At 44.0% G+C, this 17110-nt stretch overlaps 1 protein-coding gene across 3 annotated transcripts in view; it reads right to left on the bottom strand.

Annotated features, from left to right (window-relative positions):
* Positions 1 to 17110, bottom strand: part of MLH1 (mutL homolog 1) — a 107462-nt gene that overhangs the window by 47535 nt on the left and 42817 nt on the right. For all 3 annotated transcript variants that reach the window (XM_073549905.1, XM_073549904.1, XM_073549903.1), the window contains 3 exons: positions 16918 to 17006; positions 3170 to 3282; positions 2749 to 2842 (listed from right to left, as the gene is read on the bottom strand). In XM_073549905.1, coding sequence (XP_073406006.1) covers positions 2749 to 2842; positions 3170 to 3282; positions 16918 to 17006 — 296 coding nt within the window. The remainder of the gene's footprint in view (positions 1 to 2748; positions 2843 to 3169; positions 3283 to 16917; positions 17007 to 17110) is intronic.

Here is a 17110-nt window from a genome sequence, read left to right on the forward strand (position 1 = left end):
CACACTGGGCCCTACATTATGCAGAAAAATTTGTTGGTAGTCTTCAGACTTCATAATGCCATGCACACGGTCAAGCAGTCCAGTGCCAGAGGCAGCAAAGCAACCCCAAAACATCAGGAAACCTCCGCCATGTTTGACTGTAGGGACCGTGTTCTTTTCTTTGAATGCCTCTTTTTTTCTCCTGTAAACTCTATGTTGATGCCTTTGCCCAAAAAGCTCTACTTTTGTCTCATCTGACCAGAGAACATTCTTCCAAAACGTTTTAGGCTTTTTCAGGTAAGTTTTGGCAAACTCCAGTCTGGCTTTTTTATGTCTCGGGGTAAGAAGTGGGGTCTTCCTGGGTCTCCTACCATACAGTCCCTTTTCATTCAGACGCCGACGGATAGTACGAGTTGACACTGTTGTACCCTCGGACTGCAGGGCAGCTTGAACTTGTTTGGATGTTAGTCGAGGTTCTTTATCCAACATCCGCACAATCTTGCGTTGAAATCTCTTGTCAATTTTTCTTTTCCCATCCACATCTAGGGAGGTTAGCCACAGTGCCATGGGCTTTAAACTTCTTGATGACACTGCGCACGGTAGACACAGGAACATTTAGGTCTTTGGAGATGGACTTGTAGCCTTGAGATTGCTCATTCTTCCTCACAATTTGGTTTCTCAAGTCCTCAGACAGTTCTTTGGTCTTCTTTCTTTTCTCCATGCTCAATGTGGTACACACAAGGACACAGGAAAGAGGTTGAGTCAACTTTAATCCATGTCAACTGGCTGCAAGTGTAATTTAGTTATTGCCAACACCTGTTGGGTGCCACAGGTAAGTTACAGGTGCTGTTAATTACACAAATTAGAGAAGCATCACATGATTTTTCGAACAGTGCCAATACTTTTGTCCACCCTCTTTTTTATGTTTGGTGTGGAATTATATCCAATTTGGCTTTAGGACAATTCTTTTTGTGCTTTTTCATTTAAGACAAATTAAATGAAGATAATAATACCAAAGAATTTGTGTTTGCAATAATTTTCAGGAAGAAACTGAGTATTAGCTGACAAAATTGCAGGGGTGTCAATACTTTTGGCCACAACTGTACACTTACAGCTCTGGCAAAAATTAATAGACCACTGCAAAGATTTCAGTTTATCTGATTTTTCTCTTTATAGGTATATTTTTGAGTAAAATGTAAATTGCTCTTTTAGTCTATAAACTACTGAAAACATGTCTCCCAATTTCCAAGCACTAAATTATGTATTTATTTTCAGAAGATGAGAACGGGTCAAAAGAACAAAAAAAATGCAGTGCTTGCAGACCTCAAATAATGCTAAGAAAACAAGTTACTAATCATTTAGAAACAACAATACTAATGTTTTAACTCGGGAAGAGTTCAGAAATCAATATTTTGTGGAATAACCATGATTTTTAATCCCAGCTTTCATGCATCTTGCATACTTTCCTCCAGTCTTTCACGCTGCTTTTGGGTGACCTTATGCCACTCCTGGTACAAAAATGTAAGCATTTGTTCTTTGATGGCTTGTGACTATCCATCTGCTTCTTGATTACATTCCAAAGGTTTTCAATGGGGTTCAGGTCTGGAGATTGGACTGGCCATGACAGGGATTTGATGTGGTGGTCCTTCAGCCACACATTGATTGACCTAGCTGTGCAATGCATGGTGCATTGTCCTGCTGGAAAAACCAGTCCTCAGAATTGGGGAACACTGCCTGAGCAAAAGGAATCAACTGTTTTTCCAGGATAACCTTGTATGCGGCTTGATTCATACGTCCTTTGGACAGATTAACCTGCTCAATTCCAGCCTTGCTGAAGCATTCCCAGATCATCACCGATCCTCCACCAAATTTCACAGTGGGTGCAAGACACTGTGGCTTGTACTCTTCTTCAGGTCTCCATCTAACCATTAGATGAGGTGTTGGGCAAAGCTGAAAATTAGATTCAGAGAAGATTACCTTACTGCAGCCCTCTATAGTCCAATCTTTATGGTCTTTGCCAAACTTCAGCCTGGCTCTCCTTTTCTTCTCATTGATGAAAGGCTTTTATCTAGCTTTACATGACTTGAGCCCTGCCTCTGTTACGAACTGTTCTTGCCGTGCACTTCACCCCAGCTGCCATTTGCCATTCCTTTTGTAGGTCACTTGATGTCATCCTGCGGTTGCTGAGTGACATTCGAATAAGATGACAGTCATCCCTGTCAGTGGAGAGTTGGTCTGTAGCTTTGTTGTCCCCAATGTCTGCTGCTTGATCATGTTGTAATGGACTGCCGTCTTAGAAATTTTAAGGATGGAGGCAACATGACACTCACTATATCTCTGCTAGTAAAGCCAGAATTGAGCCCTTCTTTTCCTCACTCAAGACTTTTCTTTTCAACTCCTTTGGCATGGTTAAAAGCTATTTTCTCATTCCTATTACTTTTGGGATATTACCAGCACTTGTTTTGCCATCCAGCTTGTCCTATTGCAAGAGGATTGTGAACACGACAGCAGGGTTTTTTTTTACACTTTCCTTAGTTAAATAAGATTTGGTTCAGGTGATCACCTAATCAGGAGCACATTAAGTAGAATGAGATGTACTCTGGTTGGAATTCAACTGACACTGGAATGGAATGGCTGTCCGACATGTAGAGCAGCTGATTTTTATAAAACTGTGCAGTGGTCTCTTAATTTTTGCCAGAACTGTATATCTCTTGCTTTTAACCACAGTACTCTACATCAGAGCGGAGCTAATTGAGATGCAATGCTTACCTCAGGTACAGAAAGGGATGAGTATTTTTTGGCAAATAAGCTGCATAAACAGTTTCTATAGCTTTCTTCAATGCAGTAGATTCTACAAGTCTTGCTGTGGATAAACAAAGAACTCTTAAATATAAACAGCTACATAAAAATACAAGATGGCGTTTTGACCAAACACTATTCTCATTAAAACAAATTAAATTATATATTTTTTTATTCTGCCATAGAATGCAAAACCCAAATTGGACATGAGAAAAATATTTGTTTGTCATACTTTTAATATTTTAGGGTCTCGGTACATTGTAGTAAAGGCCGCCAATTTTTTTTTTTAACCTGAGTGGATCTACAAAGGGGAACACTACTATCCCTTGATACTGTAATGGATATTAAAGCTTTTCAATAACATCTTGCAGTCTTTGTATTGTGTACTTACCATTTATAAACAAGAGGAAAATACATTTCTTCACTGAATAGTTGGCATTAGTTATATAACCTTTCATTTTAAATGCCAGCTTAGCATCTTCACAGCCCACTTCAATTAACTCTCTTGGAGAAAAAGGGGGAAAAAAAAATAAAACAATACACTTCAAAAACCTAGAGCTTATTAAAAGTCTTTACTTAAACAAACCAAATTTTTCAATTCTTGCATGAGTCATTTTATCTGGCAATTACTCTGGATGTTTCAACGTATCCCAGTGATTCTAAAACTTTGTGAAAGATTACGGTATATTTTCTGATCCGTGGTAAAAATTAGGTAAATATAGTTATGTATTTATTTATGAAAATCAAAGAAATTTGACAAACATTTAACAAAAATAGCAATTTTTTAGGCTATGTGCCCACGTTGCAGAAATGCTGCGGAATTGTCCGCAGCATTTACGCAACTGCCCGCCGCGGATAAAATGCATGCAAAATTTGCATGCGGTTTCCCGCCCCTGGCCCGCTCCTCCTATGATCGCATGCGATCAGCGTACCCTATATTTAGCGTTGGGTACGCTGGTATGATTTTGCCGACGCCTCCGCCCTTTTGGCGCTGTGCCGAGCACACAAAAATGCAACACAGTGCGTTTGGCACACGTCGGTGCAGCGTTAGAAGGGCGGATGCGCCGGCAAAAATGTACCAGCGCACGACCAGCGTACCCAACGCTAAATATAGGATACGCTGATAGCATGCAGCGTCCAGAGGGGGCGGGACAGGGGCGGAGCTTAGCTGCGGCCGAGCGCTGCGCCCGGTAACGCTAGTGTGAAACTAGCGTTATGCAAGCGTTTTCAGCTTGCAGAATTCAAGCGCTTTTCCAAGCGATTTGAAGCATTCGCTTGGAAAAGTGACTGACAGGTTGGTCACACTTGTCAAGCATAGTACTTGACAAGTGTGACCAACTTTTTACTATTAATGCTGCCTATGCAGCATCAATAGTAAAGATAGAATGTTAAAAATAATAACAAAAATAAAAAATGTGGATATACTCACCTTCTGTCAGCCCCCGATCTCCTCAGCGGCGCTCCCAGGCCGTTGCGTTCTCAGGCATGCTTTGCGAGAATGACCTTTGTGACGTCGCAAAGCATGCCTGGGAAGCACCGTTGAGGACCGGGAGGACTTCAGGGGCCAACAGAGGGTAAGTATATCCCTTTTTTTTTTTATTTTAATTCTGTTTTTTACAGGAATATGGTACCCAGGGCATGGAGGAGAGTCTCCTCTCCTCCAGACCCTGGGTACCATCCGCACATGAAACGCTCACTTTTCGCATGGTGGGCATAGTCACATGCGTAAAGGGAGTGTCTCAATGCAATCCTAGGGCGGCGGAATCGCCGTGATTCCGCAAAATTAATGGACATGCTGCAGATTTTTCCGCTATGCGATTAAGCAGCGGAAAAATCCGCAGCATTGGCACAGCAACTGCGGAATCCCATAGGATTGCATGGGATGCGTTTTAACTAGGGTTTAAGCGTTTCCGCTTAAAAACACAGCCTTAAAGTTTTAAACATTAGAACTTTACTCCAGATAGTCACACCACATAAAAAAGTTAATATATAGCATTTACCTTATTGTTCGCCTTTCATCAACGCCATGTATTAAATGTTCTTAATTTTGTTAGGATGTTAGAAGGGTTACTTCAAGGAAATCTACATTTTTAGGGACCTATTTTTATGTGAATTTTTAAGACATATATATTGGAAAACTCCCAAAAGTGATATTATTGCAACATACTACAAAATGCTATCAGATACTTTGTTGACCTTTCAGGTGCTTTCCAGGAACTAAACGCAAAGTGGGATGAGAAAAATGAAAAAAAGAATGATTTTTTACTCATCTTAAAATCCCTTTCTCGTAGTCTTCATTGGGGTACACAGTTGAGATAGTCTGCTGCCACCTGGAGGCTGCCACTATTAATGCCACTAATTGAAAACTGGCTCCTCCCCAGCAGACTATACCTTGCCTGCTAGCATTACGCTCCTCAGATTAGTCAAAATGCAGTGAGACAAAGCAAAATGAATTACCGCACAAAAAGTAAAATAATGCACACCCGACCGGGCAACCAAGGAGGGCCGGAGCTGTGTCCCCCAATTAAGACTACGAGAAAGGGATTTTACGGTGAGTAAAAAAAAATCCTTATTTCTCGTTCGTTATTGGGGGATAGAGTATCCATGGGATGTCCCAAAGCTGTCCAAGGGGTGGAAATAAACATTGCACAGTTACCACAGAATATTTTCGCACTGTTTCTCAAGCATTTGCTGCCTGTAGTATCTTCCTCATAAGATTGTAGCTAAAGAAGCAAAAAGGTGTGGTCCCTGTAAAGCTTGGAAAAGGTAAGCACTGATGAGCAAGTAGCTGCTTTATAGAGCTGCAGGGTCGATACCTGATGAAGAACTGCCCGGAAGGCTCTTGCAGTCCATGCAGAGTGCACCCTAACCCTGATAGGGGGATCACTGGCACCTGCACTATAAGCCTCGCTAATGTCTGATCTAATTCAGTGAGCAAACATCCAGCTAGAGGCGGTCAGATGTCTGCCAGGTCATACCGGGAAGCCTATGGCATCCGAACCGAGCTTTGAGAAACAGGCAGAGCTGCACAGCCTCCTGCTACATCCACCTGTGTGAGAACCTCTCAGGGAAACGGAAGGTAAAGTACCTAAGGAAGGAAGAGTAATCATCTTATTAAAGTGAAAAAGCGGAGAATTTCATTAAGGAGAAAGGGGGGAGCCAGACAACTGAATTCTCTGCCCTGGAGGAGAAAAATGACGAAAAAAAAAATAAAAATAAAAATAATGAACTAGAGTGACTCAAGATCTCCTTCTCTACTCCCCTCTTATCCCCTATTCCCACAATCGCACACGACATTTCTCCCGTGCATCCCGCCTACTCTGGAACTCTCTACCCCAACAAATCTGACTCTCGCCTACTGTGGAAACTTTCAAAAGGAACCTGAAGACCTACCTCTTCTGACAAGCCTACAACCTACAGTAACCCCCCGATCCACCATACCGCTGCACGATCAGCTCTACCCTCACCTTCTGTATCCTCACCCTTCCTTGTAGATTGTGAGCCCTCATGGGCAGGGTCCTCTCTACTCCTGTACGAGTCAGTGACTTGTTTAGTTCAAGATGATTTTATTTGTGTGTGTGTTATATATCCCTTTACACAGTAGAGCACCATGGAATAAATGTTGCTATAATAAATCTCTCTGATGAGTGCAAAAGGAGGAGAACCGATGGACAGCTGGACCCCTAGAGGTCTACTGGCTCACAGGGAACAATGTGGTCACCATAAATTTTTCCTGGCCCGGGAATTAGTTCTGACCTCTGGTCTATAAGATAAATTCTACTGGACCAGGATAGCCAAGGCAGGAACTTAGCTTTTGGGTGACTGCCCTAGTTCAATCTAGACCTGCTAGTAAAAAGAAGGATATTGCCCTACAAGCGCTTCCCATAGGTCCTTCTCTCCTATGAAACATATGCCAAATTAAATAGCAGAAAAGAGACCTTTTAGGGCCCTTGTTCCTTAAACCTAGTCAGTCAACCATAATCCGAAAGGACAGGAGCCTTCCGAATTGTGGACCCAACAGACCGGCCAGTAAACTAAATGACCAAAAAGAAATTGGGTAGAAGAGGATAACTCTTGGAAAATGTCTGTCTGATAGTATGGGAGATGTCTGGGGGCATTCACCATGATGAACAGGAGTTCCGAACCAGAACTAGAGAGTCCAAAGAAAACCGGCATTCAAAAGATGCAATCCAAGTGGGAAAGGAGAATCTTGCCCTAAAAAGGAAAGGCCAAGATTGCTATGGAGTGTGGACTAGCCGAGACATCTGTCCTGACCTATCTACGGGGAAAAAGCTCTATTGTAGGTGGTAAGTACTCAAAATGGTGTCTCAATAGCCAATCAATGCATCTAAAAGTACTGCCCTACTCAGGAAGCATCCATCCTGGTGTATCCTGACCAATGGTTTCCTATTGGCTGAAGAAGTCTAGATGAGTGTGGCCAAAAACGGTAAGTTGAAAGCGTTTTCAATAAAAAATGACCCAGTGGCAGAACAAGTTTCATCCAGAGAGGAACAGATAATATTCATTCGACATTTCGGTCTGGCAAGGCCTTTTTCAAGAAATGTGTTATAGGTGTCTCCATAGGGTATCCATGAGAATGTGTGGGCCCAGGAACAAAGTATCAATGTGTTCCTACTAAAGGCTGGAGTCATTAAAAAAGAGCCCTCATCCTTCAGTGGAAAGACTGGAGCAGAGAGTTACTTAGACTGTTTGTTTAAAAGGATTGTCCCACGAACAAAAGTTCATTTTAATCAACAGATGTTGGCATAATAATAAACTTCCACAGATGTGTTTAAATACTTTTGTTTGTGGCAAAACCCCTTTAAAGGGATGTGCAACGCATGTGGTAGTAGAACCACTATGCCGTGGACAGAGGAGAGCCAGGAGGGGCGAGACTAAGCGAACACCTGACTATTCGCTAGGGCCCTGATGGTGTGGGTAGACTTGGCTTCAGATAGATGCCAAATGCTAGCCCAGGACAGTCCTCGGAAACACGGCAGCTGACCTACAAAGGTTCAGGAAGCTGGAACGGCCAGGAATGGGTGGGCACGGCAGGTATATAGGAAGGTACGGCAAGTATATAGGCAAGCACGGCAGGTATACAGCCAGGCATGGCTGGTACATAGGAAGGCACGGCAGGTATACGAGACCAGGGGAACTAACATCTAGCGAGCGTACAGAAAACTGACAGAACACATTGATCAGGCACCTCCCAACAGGTGCAGGTGTCTTAAATAATAAGCGTCTCCCAGCCTCTGGCTGGAGCCACTTTATGAAAATTGGGACTGATCATCCCCCACAACAACCACGGTAAGTTGGCAGTTATACTGTTCAGACTGACCGTTGGTGTGGTTTTCCTGTGTCTGTTGCTGCAAAGAGGATCTGACATTTGTGCTTGATGGTGGGGTGATTCATGGGTGGAATCATAAAGAAGTGCAGTCCCGTTGGGGGCCCAGTGCTCGAACCGTACCTCATAAGGGACGGACACCCCGGATTGACCAGTGATTGTGGCTCTCTTTATAGTCAAAATATCCTGATCACTGTTAGAGTCAGGCGTGGTGATGTGATCGAAGACTGGGTAGGATACGTAACTCAGGTATATATAGATATATATAACCAAGAGGTGTCCGGAGGGATAGTCTGAGACGCCCTCCTCCTTTCACTGAGTACCGCGTTGAATTTTGGGTATCCCAGAGGGGGATTATTGACCCAGTGGAACAGAAACTGAAACGGCCGCCAGTACTGTGCACAACTGAAGTAAGGATATTTAGCTCTAAATGAGAGAATCCGTGGAAGGAAAAGAAGAATTTTGTGGCTTGGCATATGAATTGTGTGACGAAGGTGTTAGAAAGAAGAGAGAAAGTGAATTCTGATTATTTCTGTTACTGCTATGCTGAAGAAGGAAAAATTGTCTATTATTATGGCAAGGACTGGATGTTTTGTGGTTCAAGAAAGTGACTGTGGTGTGAGAATTGAGGAAGTGATTAAAGAAGAAACTGATAGAGACTGATGTGTCAGGCAGACAAATAGTTAAGAATTATTTGAAAGAAGAGGTCTCCCTGCTAGATGACAATTGTACAAGGAGACTGGGAGAAGCAGCCCCCGCCCCCACCTTTCCTTTGTTAAACTCAGACGGTACCCATTATCATCCGCCACCAGCCTCAGTCCCCGCTATGTCTAATATTGCTAGTGGTTATGAGTATACTCCCTTCACTCCATCCCAAATAGACACCCTTTGCAATCAATTACCCAATCCAGAGACTTCCCCCATGGCTTTCTACAGGCAAATGGCAGCAAATCGAGAGATTTATTCCACTCCCCGAAGAGATCTATTACACATACTTCAAGTAAAAGTTGGGGAGGGGTATTTTCCAATTATTGAGGGTGGCATAATATACAATATGAATCTGGATGGGGAAACCTATGAGAGTGGTGTTGATTTCTGCAATGCTTTAAAGGTTTGGGCACAAGATAGATTAGCGGACCAAGCTACCTCTCTCACAGATGTCACACAGGCCAAGGGGGAGACCGCCGAGAAGTTCTATGGGCGTCTTATGGTAGTATTTAGAGATCTGGGATTCTCACTGTATAATAAAGCCCATACACATCTTTTTGTGGCAGCTTTGATGTCCGACCTTAAATCCGAATTGCAAGAGGCAATAATGTCAGTTAGACCTGACGTTGAGAATTCCACTCCGGATTATGCATTGAAAGTAATAAAAAGTTTACAGAAGAATTTAATGTGCTCTAGCAGCAGCCCCCACCATCGCGCCCAGCGCGGCTGCGAGCACACAGCAAACTCTGGCCCCCCCTCAGACTTCAGCTCCCTACTCTCCTAATCCTATGACTAGGATCTTTACTCCCCAGCCCCTCCCTGCCAAATCTTGTCTGCAATGTTGGCGCTGTGGCCGACTCGGTCACTTTCAGAGAGACTGTCACACTCCCACTGATAGATGCTACCCTCAAGTTCCCTCTTCTAATCGTAATCTAAATACTCCCAATTAACATACTTTTACAAACCCCATCCCTGCGGGACCCTTCTCCGAGGTTACTGCTCAGTTTGTAATCTTTCCCACATGTCCAGTAAATTTACTAGGGGCAGATTTATTATCACAGTTCCGCTCCGGAATACAATTCCAAGATCATGGTCAGATGGTTCTTACATTATATAATCCCTATGTAGATGAAGACAGTGAGGAAATCTGTATTTTGCATGCCTTTCCCACAGTTATGCCACAAGGGGCCCAAAACGGTCCCAACCAGTTTGCAGAGAAAAAAAAAAAAAAAAAAATAATATAATATATGAGCAGGTGTCTTTTGCCATTGCTGCCACTGTTAGCCTCCTCAAGCATCTGGCAGCCTTGAACTGTCGGGTTTCGGCCTCGGGACTTCAGTTCTGCCTTGGTCAAGTGATATTCTTGGGTCACTGTCTCCTTCAGGGTGTCAGACACCTCACAGAAGAAAGAAAAATAGCTGTCAGCTCCCTTTCCTTTCCCAAAAGATGAAACTGAACTCCAGCGTTTTCTTGGACTATGCACTTATTTTTGTCAGTGGATACCGGATGCATCCCGCATAATGCAACCCCTTTACAATGCCTTGAAAGACAGTATAATGAACTATAAGGAAAGATGGCAGTGATGAGGATTACCTCCAATATGATTGTTCCCAACTTCTGACTGAAGAAACAGCTACTCCACCAAATGTCAGTGAGAATTCACTCCCAAATCCTGATCTGGTGTTATACACGGATTGTGCAAGATATGCTGATGAGTTTGATAGATACCACACGGGATATGCTGTTACCACAGAGGACACTGTAGTGCACGCAGCTGCCATCCCGCCCTCACAGTCAGCACGAGAAGCAGAACGCCAGGCTCTGTCTACTGCATGTACTTTGGCCAAGAACAGACGGGCTAATATATACACAGACTCACGTTATGCATTTGGTATTGCTCACGATTTTGGGGCTCTATGGGCCAATCGAGGGTTTATTACTACTGCCGGAACTCCAGTGAAAAATGCTGAAGCTGTTAAAACCCTCATGGATTCGATCAAATTACCTATTCAGGTGGCTATTATCAAAGTTAAGGCGCATGGTCCTAGGAACAGTCCACAGACTGTTGGCAACGCATTTGTGGATATGCAAGCAAAAGTTGCCGCTCTCTTACCCGTTGAACCAACCATACCAACTATGGTGACCACACGCTCTCAGCGTAAACAGTTACAAGAAGCATTGACCCTACAAGAACATGATGATCTACAACAGACTGAAGTTTTCTGTCGGACCCCGCAAGACCGCTTAATGACGATGCAGAGAATGTGTCCAAAGGAAGAGGTGAAGTAATGGAAGACAGATGGAGCACGTATGGATAATGGTCTCTGGAAAAATGACCAACTCGTGTGTCTCCCTAAGCAGATGTACCCTGCTATTGCCACATGGGCACATGGATCTACAAATCAAGGAAAGAATCAGGTCCTTGCACTGGTGCAAAAATTCTACTGGGCCCCGGTTCTCCAGTTGGCCGGAAGCATTCCCTGTTACCAACATGACTGCAAAGACCACAGCAAAGAAACTGGTGATGGAAGTTATATGCAGATATGGGGTTCCAGAAGTTGTTGAAAGTGATTAAGGTCCGTCCTTTTCTTCTCATGTGTACCAAAAAGGTTCTGACAATGCTTGGATCCACTGTAGCCCTCCATACTCCGTACCACCCACAATCCAGTGGGGAAGTTGAGAGGCTGAACGGCACACTGAGGGGACAATTGACCAAAACAATGCAGGAGACTACGGCTCCATGGCCAGAGCTCCTACCCATTGTACTATACCATATTCGTACTACCCCTATTGCAAAATATGGCATGTCCCCATATGAGATATTGTTTGGTGTTAGGCCCCAATCACAAATTTCCAGCTTCTGCAGTTATCAGAAGAAACTGACCGTGCTGTTCAATGTGTTATTCAGCTTAGTAAAAATCTTACTAACACCCATGCTCTAGTTTCTTTTTCTCTTCCAGATTCAGCAGAAACCGACACCTGTTATAACCTGAAGCCTGGTGATTTGGTAGTCGTGAAAAGGCATGTCAAGAAGCACAGACTAGAACCCTTGTATGACGGTCCCTATCAAGTCCACCTCATCACCCAACAATAGCAAATAAAGGGGACATAATGTTTTGATTTTTCGCATTTTCCATATTATTGGTAGAAGTTAAAAGTTAAAGTTAGAAGATATTCAAAGACTCAGAGATCAATACGATAAAGACAATGATTGTAATAAGGACAGTTGGTGGTCAGACACTTTCTCCTTTCTTAATCCAGCCAATTGATTTAAGGGAATTGGGGGCTGGATAGCTGGGATCTTACAAAGCTTGTTGCATATTGCTGCCTGTATCCTTGTTGCATATGTGATACTAAAACTTGTCCTTTGGTGTATTTCTGTATGTATTAGGAAACTCTGCACTAAGACAGCTAATGATGATACCAAAGGTGTTGTTGCCCCTGCTCTTCTCTGCACCGATCTCAAAAGGCTACTTGATGAAGATGTTGAAGCCAAGTACATGGTTACCTACAAAAGATCTCCACCACAGTCATCAAAAAATTGTTATTTGTGAATTGCAGTATACAGGGGGGACGGGTGCGCCGTGACAGCCATGACTGGTAACACTGCATCAATCATGTGAAGACCAGTACCCCTCAAGCTGTTAGCTTGGGATAGCACATCTGATGCTGCATATGTGCTAAAAAAGTTTATTGTGGAGGGGGGATTGTGAAGGGTTAAAACTAAAATCAGAGCTGAAGTTTCATTTTCTCCATTTTTGTTGCTGTAAGATAAATTTTTTTAATTAGCATGAAAAAAGTTCAGGCTGTCATGAAACCAGACAGTTCCCATCAGGTGCAAGATAAGGGAACCGGGGGTGTAGAATTCTGAAGAATATGCCATTATACTACTTTCTATGCTATTTGGATACGGACATATATGCAGTTTCTGATTTTCTTGCAATATTATTGGCTTATAAAGTGAAATGATGCTATTGGTAGTTGAGAACTTTGCATAATTAAGCAAAAATATTATAAAAGAAGTGACTAAAATAAAGGGGACTAGTAATCTGTCTCGATCCTCCCGTACAGAGACCCCTGTCTCCTTGTAGTCATTCCCAGGTGCTAGCAACGCCCTGTGGAGTAATTTGGAAATCACTGGATCAACCGTGAAGGGTTAATTTAACCCTCTCCCTATCACTGGCATACTGAGAAAAAATAAAATGGTCAGAAAAATGCCTGTGCAACATGCCAAACTGAGGGTTTTAGTTAGCCCTGGGAAGTGCCCTTGGAAATGGTCAGGGTCCCATCAGGACTGATGGCATTCTACTAGTGATGAGCGAGTATGCTCGTTGCTAGGGTGATCTCCGAGTATTTGGAAGTGCTTGGAGATTTTGCTTCTGTTGCCGCAGCAGCATGATTTGCGGCTACTTGACAGCCCTATTACATGTGGGAATTCCCTAACAAACAGGCAATCCCCACATGTATTCAGGCTGTCAAGTAGCTGCAAATCATGCAGCTGCGGAGACAAACTAAATCTCCGAGCACTTCCAAATACTCGGAGACTACCCAAGCGTGCTCGGGAAATCTCGAGCAACGAGCATACTTGCTCATCACTACATGCTACCTTCAGCTGAAGAGTCTGAGTCTGATGGTGTGACTCCTCAAGGGAAGAGATCAGCGTATAATCCATTACGATACACCCTATGAGGGAGCTCGCTTAGTTGAACTGGCTAAGGTAATTGGATAGAGCACTTCCTGGTCTGCTTCCATGCCATGTAGCTCACTTGTGCGACAAGACCTTCAAATCAGAGAAGACACTGGTTAAAAGGTCAGACTTACTCTAAGTACACTCAGGTTTGCTTGACGAGCGCTGCCTGATAATTCGAACCTTCTGGAAGAAAGCGGATAAGAGTACCCTGAGTGATCTGACAAGGCCACAGCAGAACTAACTGTTCAACACCAAGTGAAGTGTTCTATCATCTGGCAGGGCATTCGAAATGCCTTCTAAGGGAGAGCACAACACAGCTGCCCTCCACACTTAGATAGAGACAGGATACTGTGACTCACCTGAACAGTACACCCCCCCGCATGAGCTCCATCTGCTTGTAGGTCTAACCAACTCTGCAAAGTATTAAGAGCACAGCAAGGTAAAAAATGCGCTGTCTGGGTCATGTGCTCGACCTTCTTCCTTCAAGAAGTCTCTGCTGTTCAGAACTACTGAGCCATGTCCATAGTACCAAAGGTGGTAACAACTGCCACCATGTTGTAGGATGCAGAAGAGCTAAAGGCAGGACCCGCGCAGGGGGAAAAACACCTTCTCATACCCAGGCCGTGGTGGTCCCCAAGCAGCAGTCTTTTAAGGAGGAAAGAGGTACCTGCAAAGAGATCTGCTAAAGGTATGGTCTAAGGGAAACTAGACCTTGTCTGAGATGCAAGCACACTAGGAGAGGCTGGATAGCTGAGTGTGTGTGGTCTTCTCTGGACTCTGACCTTAGGCTAAGAAAACTACTAAAGACTACAAAGAAAACCAACTGGTGAAAGAAGAGAGGAGGAGCCGCAAGAACTGTACAATCAAGTCCCCTAACCCCAAACCCGGTCTGAGGTTCACTAAGGTTTGAGAACGCGGTGAGGCCCAAAGAGGATTGTGACTGAGGGAGCTGAGGCCGGCTGATGCAGGTCCGTGGAGCAAGCCTAGGAGCAATGGAGAAGAACTATCCTGGGTGAATAACTAGGAAAAATGGTGCTGTGAAGCCCACTGCAGGAGAGCGCAGAGCCCAGCAGAATTTGGGTCAATTGCCTGCTCTGATTAGTCAGAGAGCGGGTGCCTGATAACTCATTGATTGACCAGCGGGAGAGACCCACTGGCTGTGCCGATTGGCCGGGGGTGTGTGCACGCTGACCCCTCCAGCAACACTGATTAACAAACGGGCGGGGCCAGCTGTATATGTTGATTGGCTAGAAATGTGAGAACACTTAACACACTAATCATAAAAGATTAATATAGATTGAGAATATCACAGGGTTATACTAGAGTTCAATATCGCCCATACCGCACGTGATATGAGCATACACAGGCTACGAGACTGAAAACCTAATGTAGCAAACACACACCACCATCATACAGGAGCTCTCTCTCTATCCCACCAGCCACAATCTTAATGGCACGGAAAGGAGCCCTTCCTGTCTCATACCATCTCCCTCCCCAAAATCCCGATCCAAGGGCAAGCACCTGAAGATATGAGGGAGAGGAGGAGGGCGGAGAAGGGGACTGAAGGAGGTAAGAGAGGACATCAAAAAAACACTGGGAAGTAAGAAAGGCTAAAACGGAGGTAAGAGTTCCTGCTAGGACACAGACGCCACAACAAAAGGAGACGCTACTATGCCAAACAACGTCAATTGGAAGCCAGTGCAGCGCAGGGCTGCAGCAAGGGACCTTCTTAACTAATCTGTCTTGAAGCTCGATCCTGTGGCTAGAAGTTGGGCATTCCAGACTCACTCTTCACGAGGCTATAAAACCACTGTTTAGGTACCCAAGTCAAAATACATGATCAAGTCGCATAGGCGCTAGAGAATACAGACTGAACAATACAGCCTGTACTGTCCACCGCTAGGTGTGTGATACAGAGTGCACAATTACACCCTGGTACCCTAAAAGGAATCCATATAAAAAAGAAAAAAAAAAAAAAAAAAGAGAAAAGGTTAATGCCTAACTTGGCCTCGAAAGGCCTAAAATAGGTCTGAGACTCAGACCTCAGTTGCCTCCAATGAAAAAACGGAGGAGCCTGATGCTAGCAGGCAAGGTATAGTCTGTCGCGTGCAAGACAATTTTCTATTACCGTAACTGCATTAATAGTGCCAGCCTCCAAGTGTCTATCCCATGTTACTATGTCCCCCAATAAAACTAACGAGAAATTATGATTATACTGCTAAAATATTGCTAACTTTTCAATATCAGGCAGAATCTAAGCCCATTATTGGGCCTTGGATTGCTGTGGCAAGCATCAGGACCACACAAATGTGATCTCAGGGTGCAGATTGGGTTAAAGAGGGAACACCAGCACTTTGTTAATCATCTAGATGTCGCTGCCACTATTGACCGCAGTATCTAAGGTGTTAAATGGGCATGGTCAGTGCCAACACTGATTGTGGCTGATACAACAGGGTGTCTGCTACAAAGTACAGTGGCTGCATTCTCACCCATTGGGGGATGCTACTCTCTTATATCTCAGGTTAGTAAAAAAAAAAAAAAAAAAAAGGATTGGTGGTCATTAAGGAGTAAAAATTTCAGTCAAATAAAACATATACCACATTTTTCAGGCTATAAGAACCACCCACTTTTAAAGAACAAAAAATAAAGAGAAAAAGCCAAAACACTCAAACTAATTAAATTAGAAGGTTTTTGCTGCAAAAGACAGGTGGTAAATTTCACTAGTTGGGGTGCTTAGTGGTACTCCCACAATGACTAGAAAGGAGGTTTCAAGAACCCTATCCCTTGCATGTAAGTGGAACACCATACCCCCTTAGGCCGGTTTCACATTTGCGTTTCAGGGCGCAGCGACAGCCTGCGCACGGCCGCCGCTAAGCCCCGCCCCCTGCCGCGCCTCAGCCGGTAGCTCCGCCTATCGGCGCATGACGCTGCATGCGCCCTGCGTCCCCTATCTTTATCACTGGGGACGCAGGCTGTGCGCAGTATGTGTCTGGCGGCGCATGCGTCCTTTTGACGGTGCGCCGAGCGCAACCAAATTGCAACAGGCCTGCGTCCCCAGTGATAAAGATAGGGGACGAAGGACGCATGCAGCGTCTTGCGCCGATAAACGGAGCTACCGGCTGAGGTGTGGCAGGGGGCGAGGCTTAGCGGCGGCCGTGCGCAGGCCGTCGCTGCGCCCTGAAACGCAAATGTGAAACCGGCCTTACTTGGCTTAAATGCTGAATGGAACAAAGAAATTGAAACAACTATTTAGCTGACTCTAAGCAGCCCCCCACTAGTTGCAGCAAATGGCATAATGAAGCGCATAAGATTCTCGCAGCATAATGAAAAGTATATTTGCATTTTAAATAAAAAAAACAAAAAAAAAACAAAAAAACAAAAAACAACTCAGTACCTGCTTACAGCATTTCCAAATACAGTCCTGATATTGTCAACCGTTGTCGCATTTGATAATGTTCTCACATCAGCTGTGGTCTCACCTTGCTGAAGGAATAAAGTTTATTTCTACATTAGTTTTTCAAATAATTTTCAAATATTTTCAGCATTTTTTTTTTTAAATAGCAGACATTTAATAATACTTACGATAA

The sequence above is a fragment of the Dendrobates tinctorius genome, unplaced genomic scaffold (assembly GCF_039654945.1).
Source record: "Dendrobates tinctorius isolate UK_male_01 unplaced genomic scaffold, ASM3965494v1 ptg000162l, whole genome shotgun sequence".
Classification (NCBI taxonomy): domain Eukaryota; kingdom Metazoa; phylum Chordata; class Amphibia; order Anura; family Dendrobatidae; genus Dendrobates; species Dendrobates tinctorius.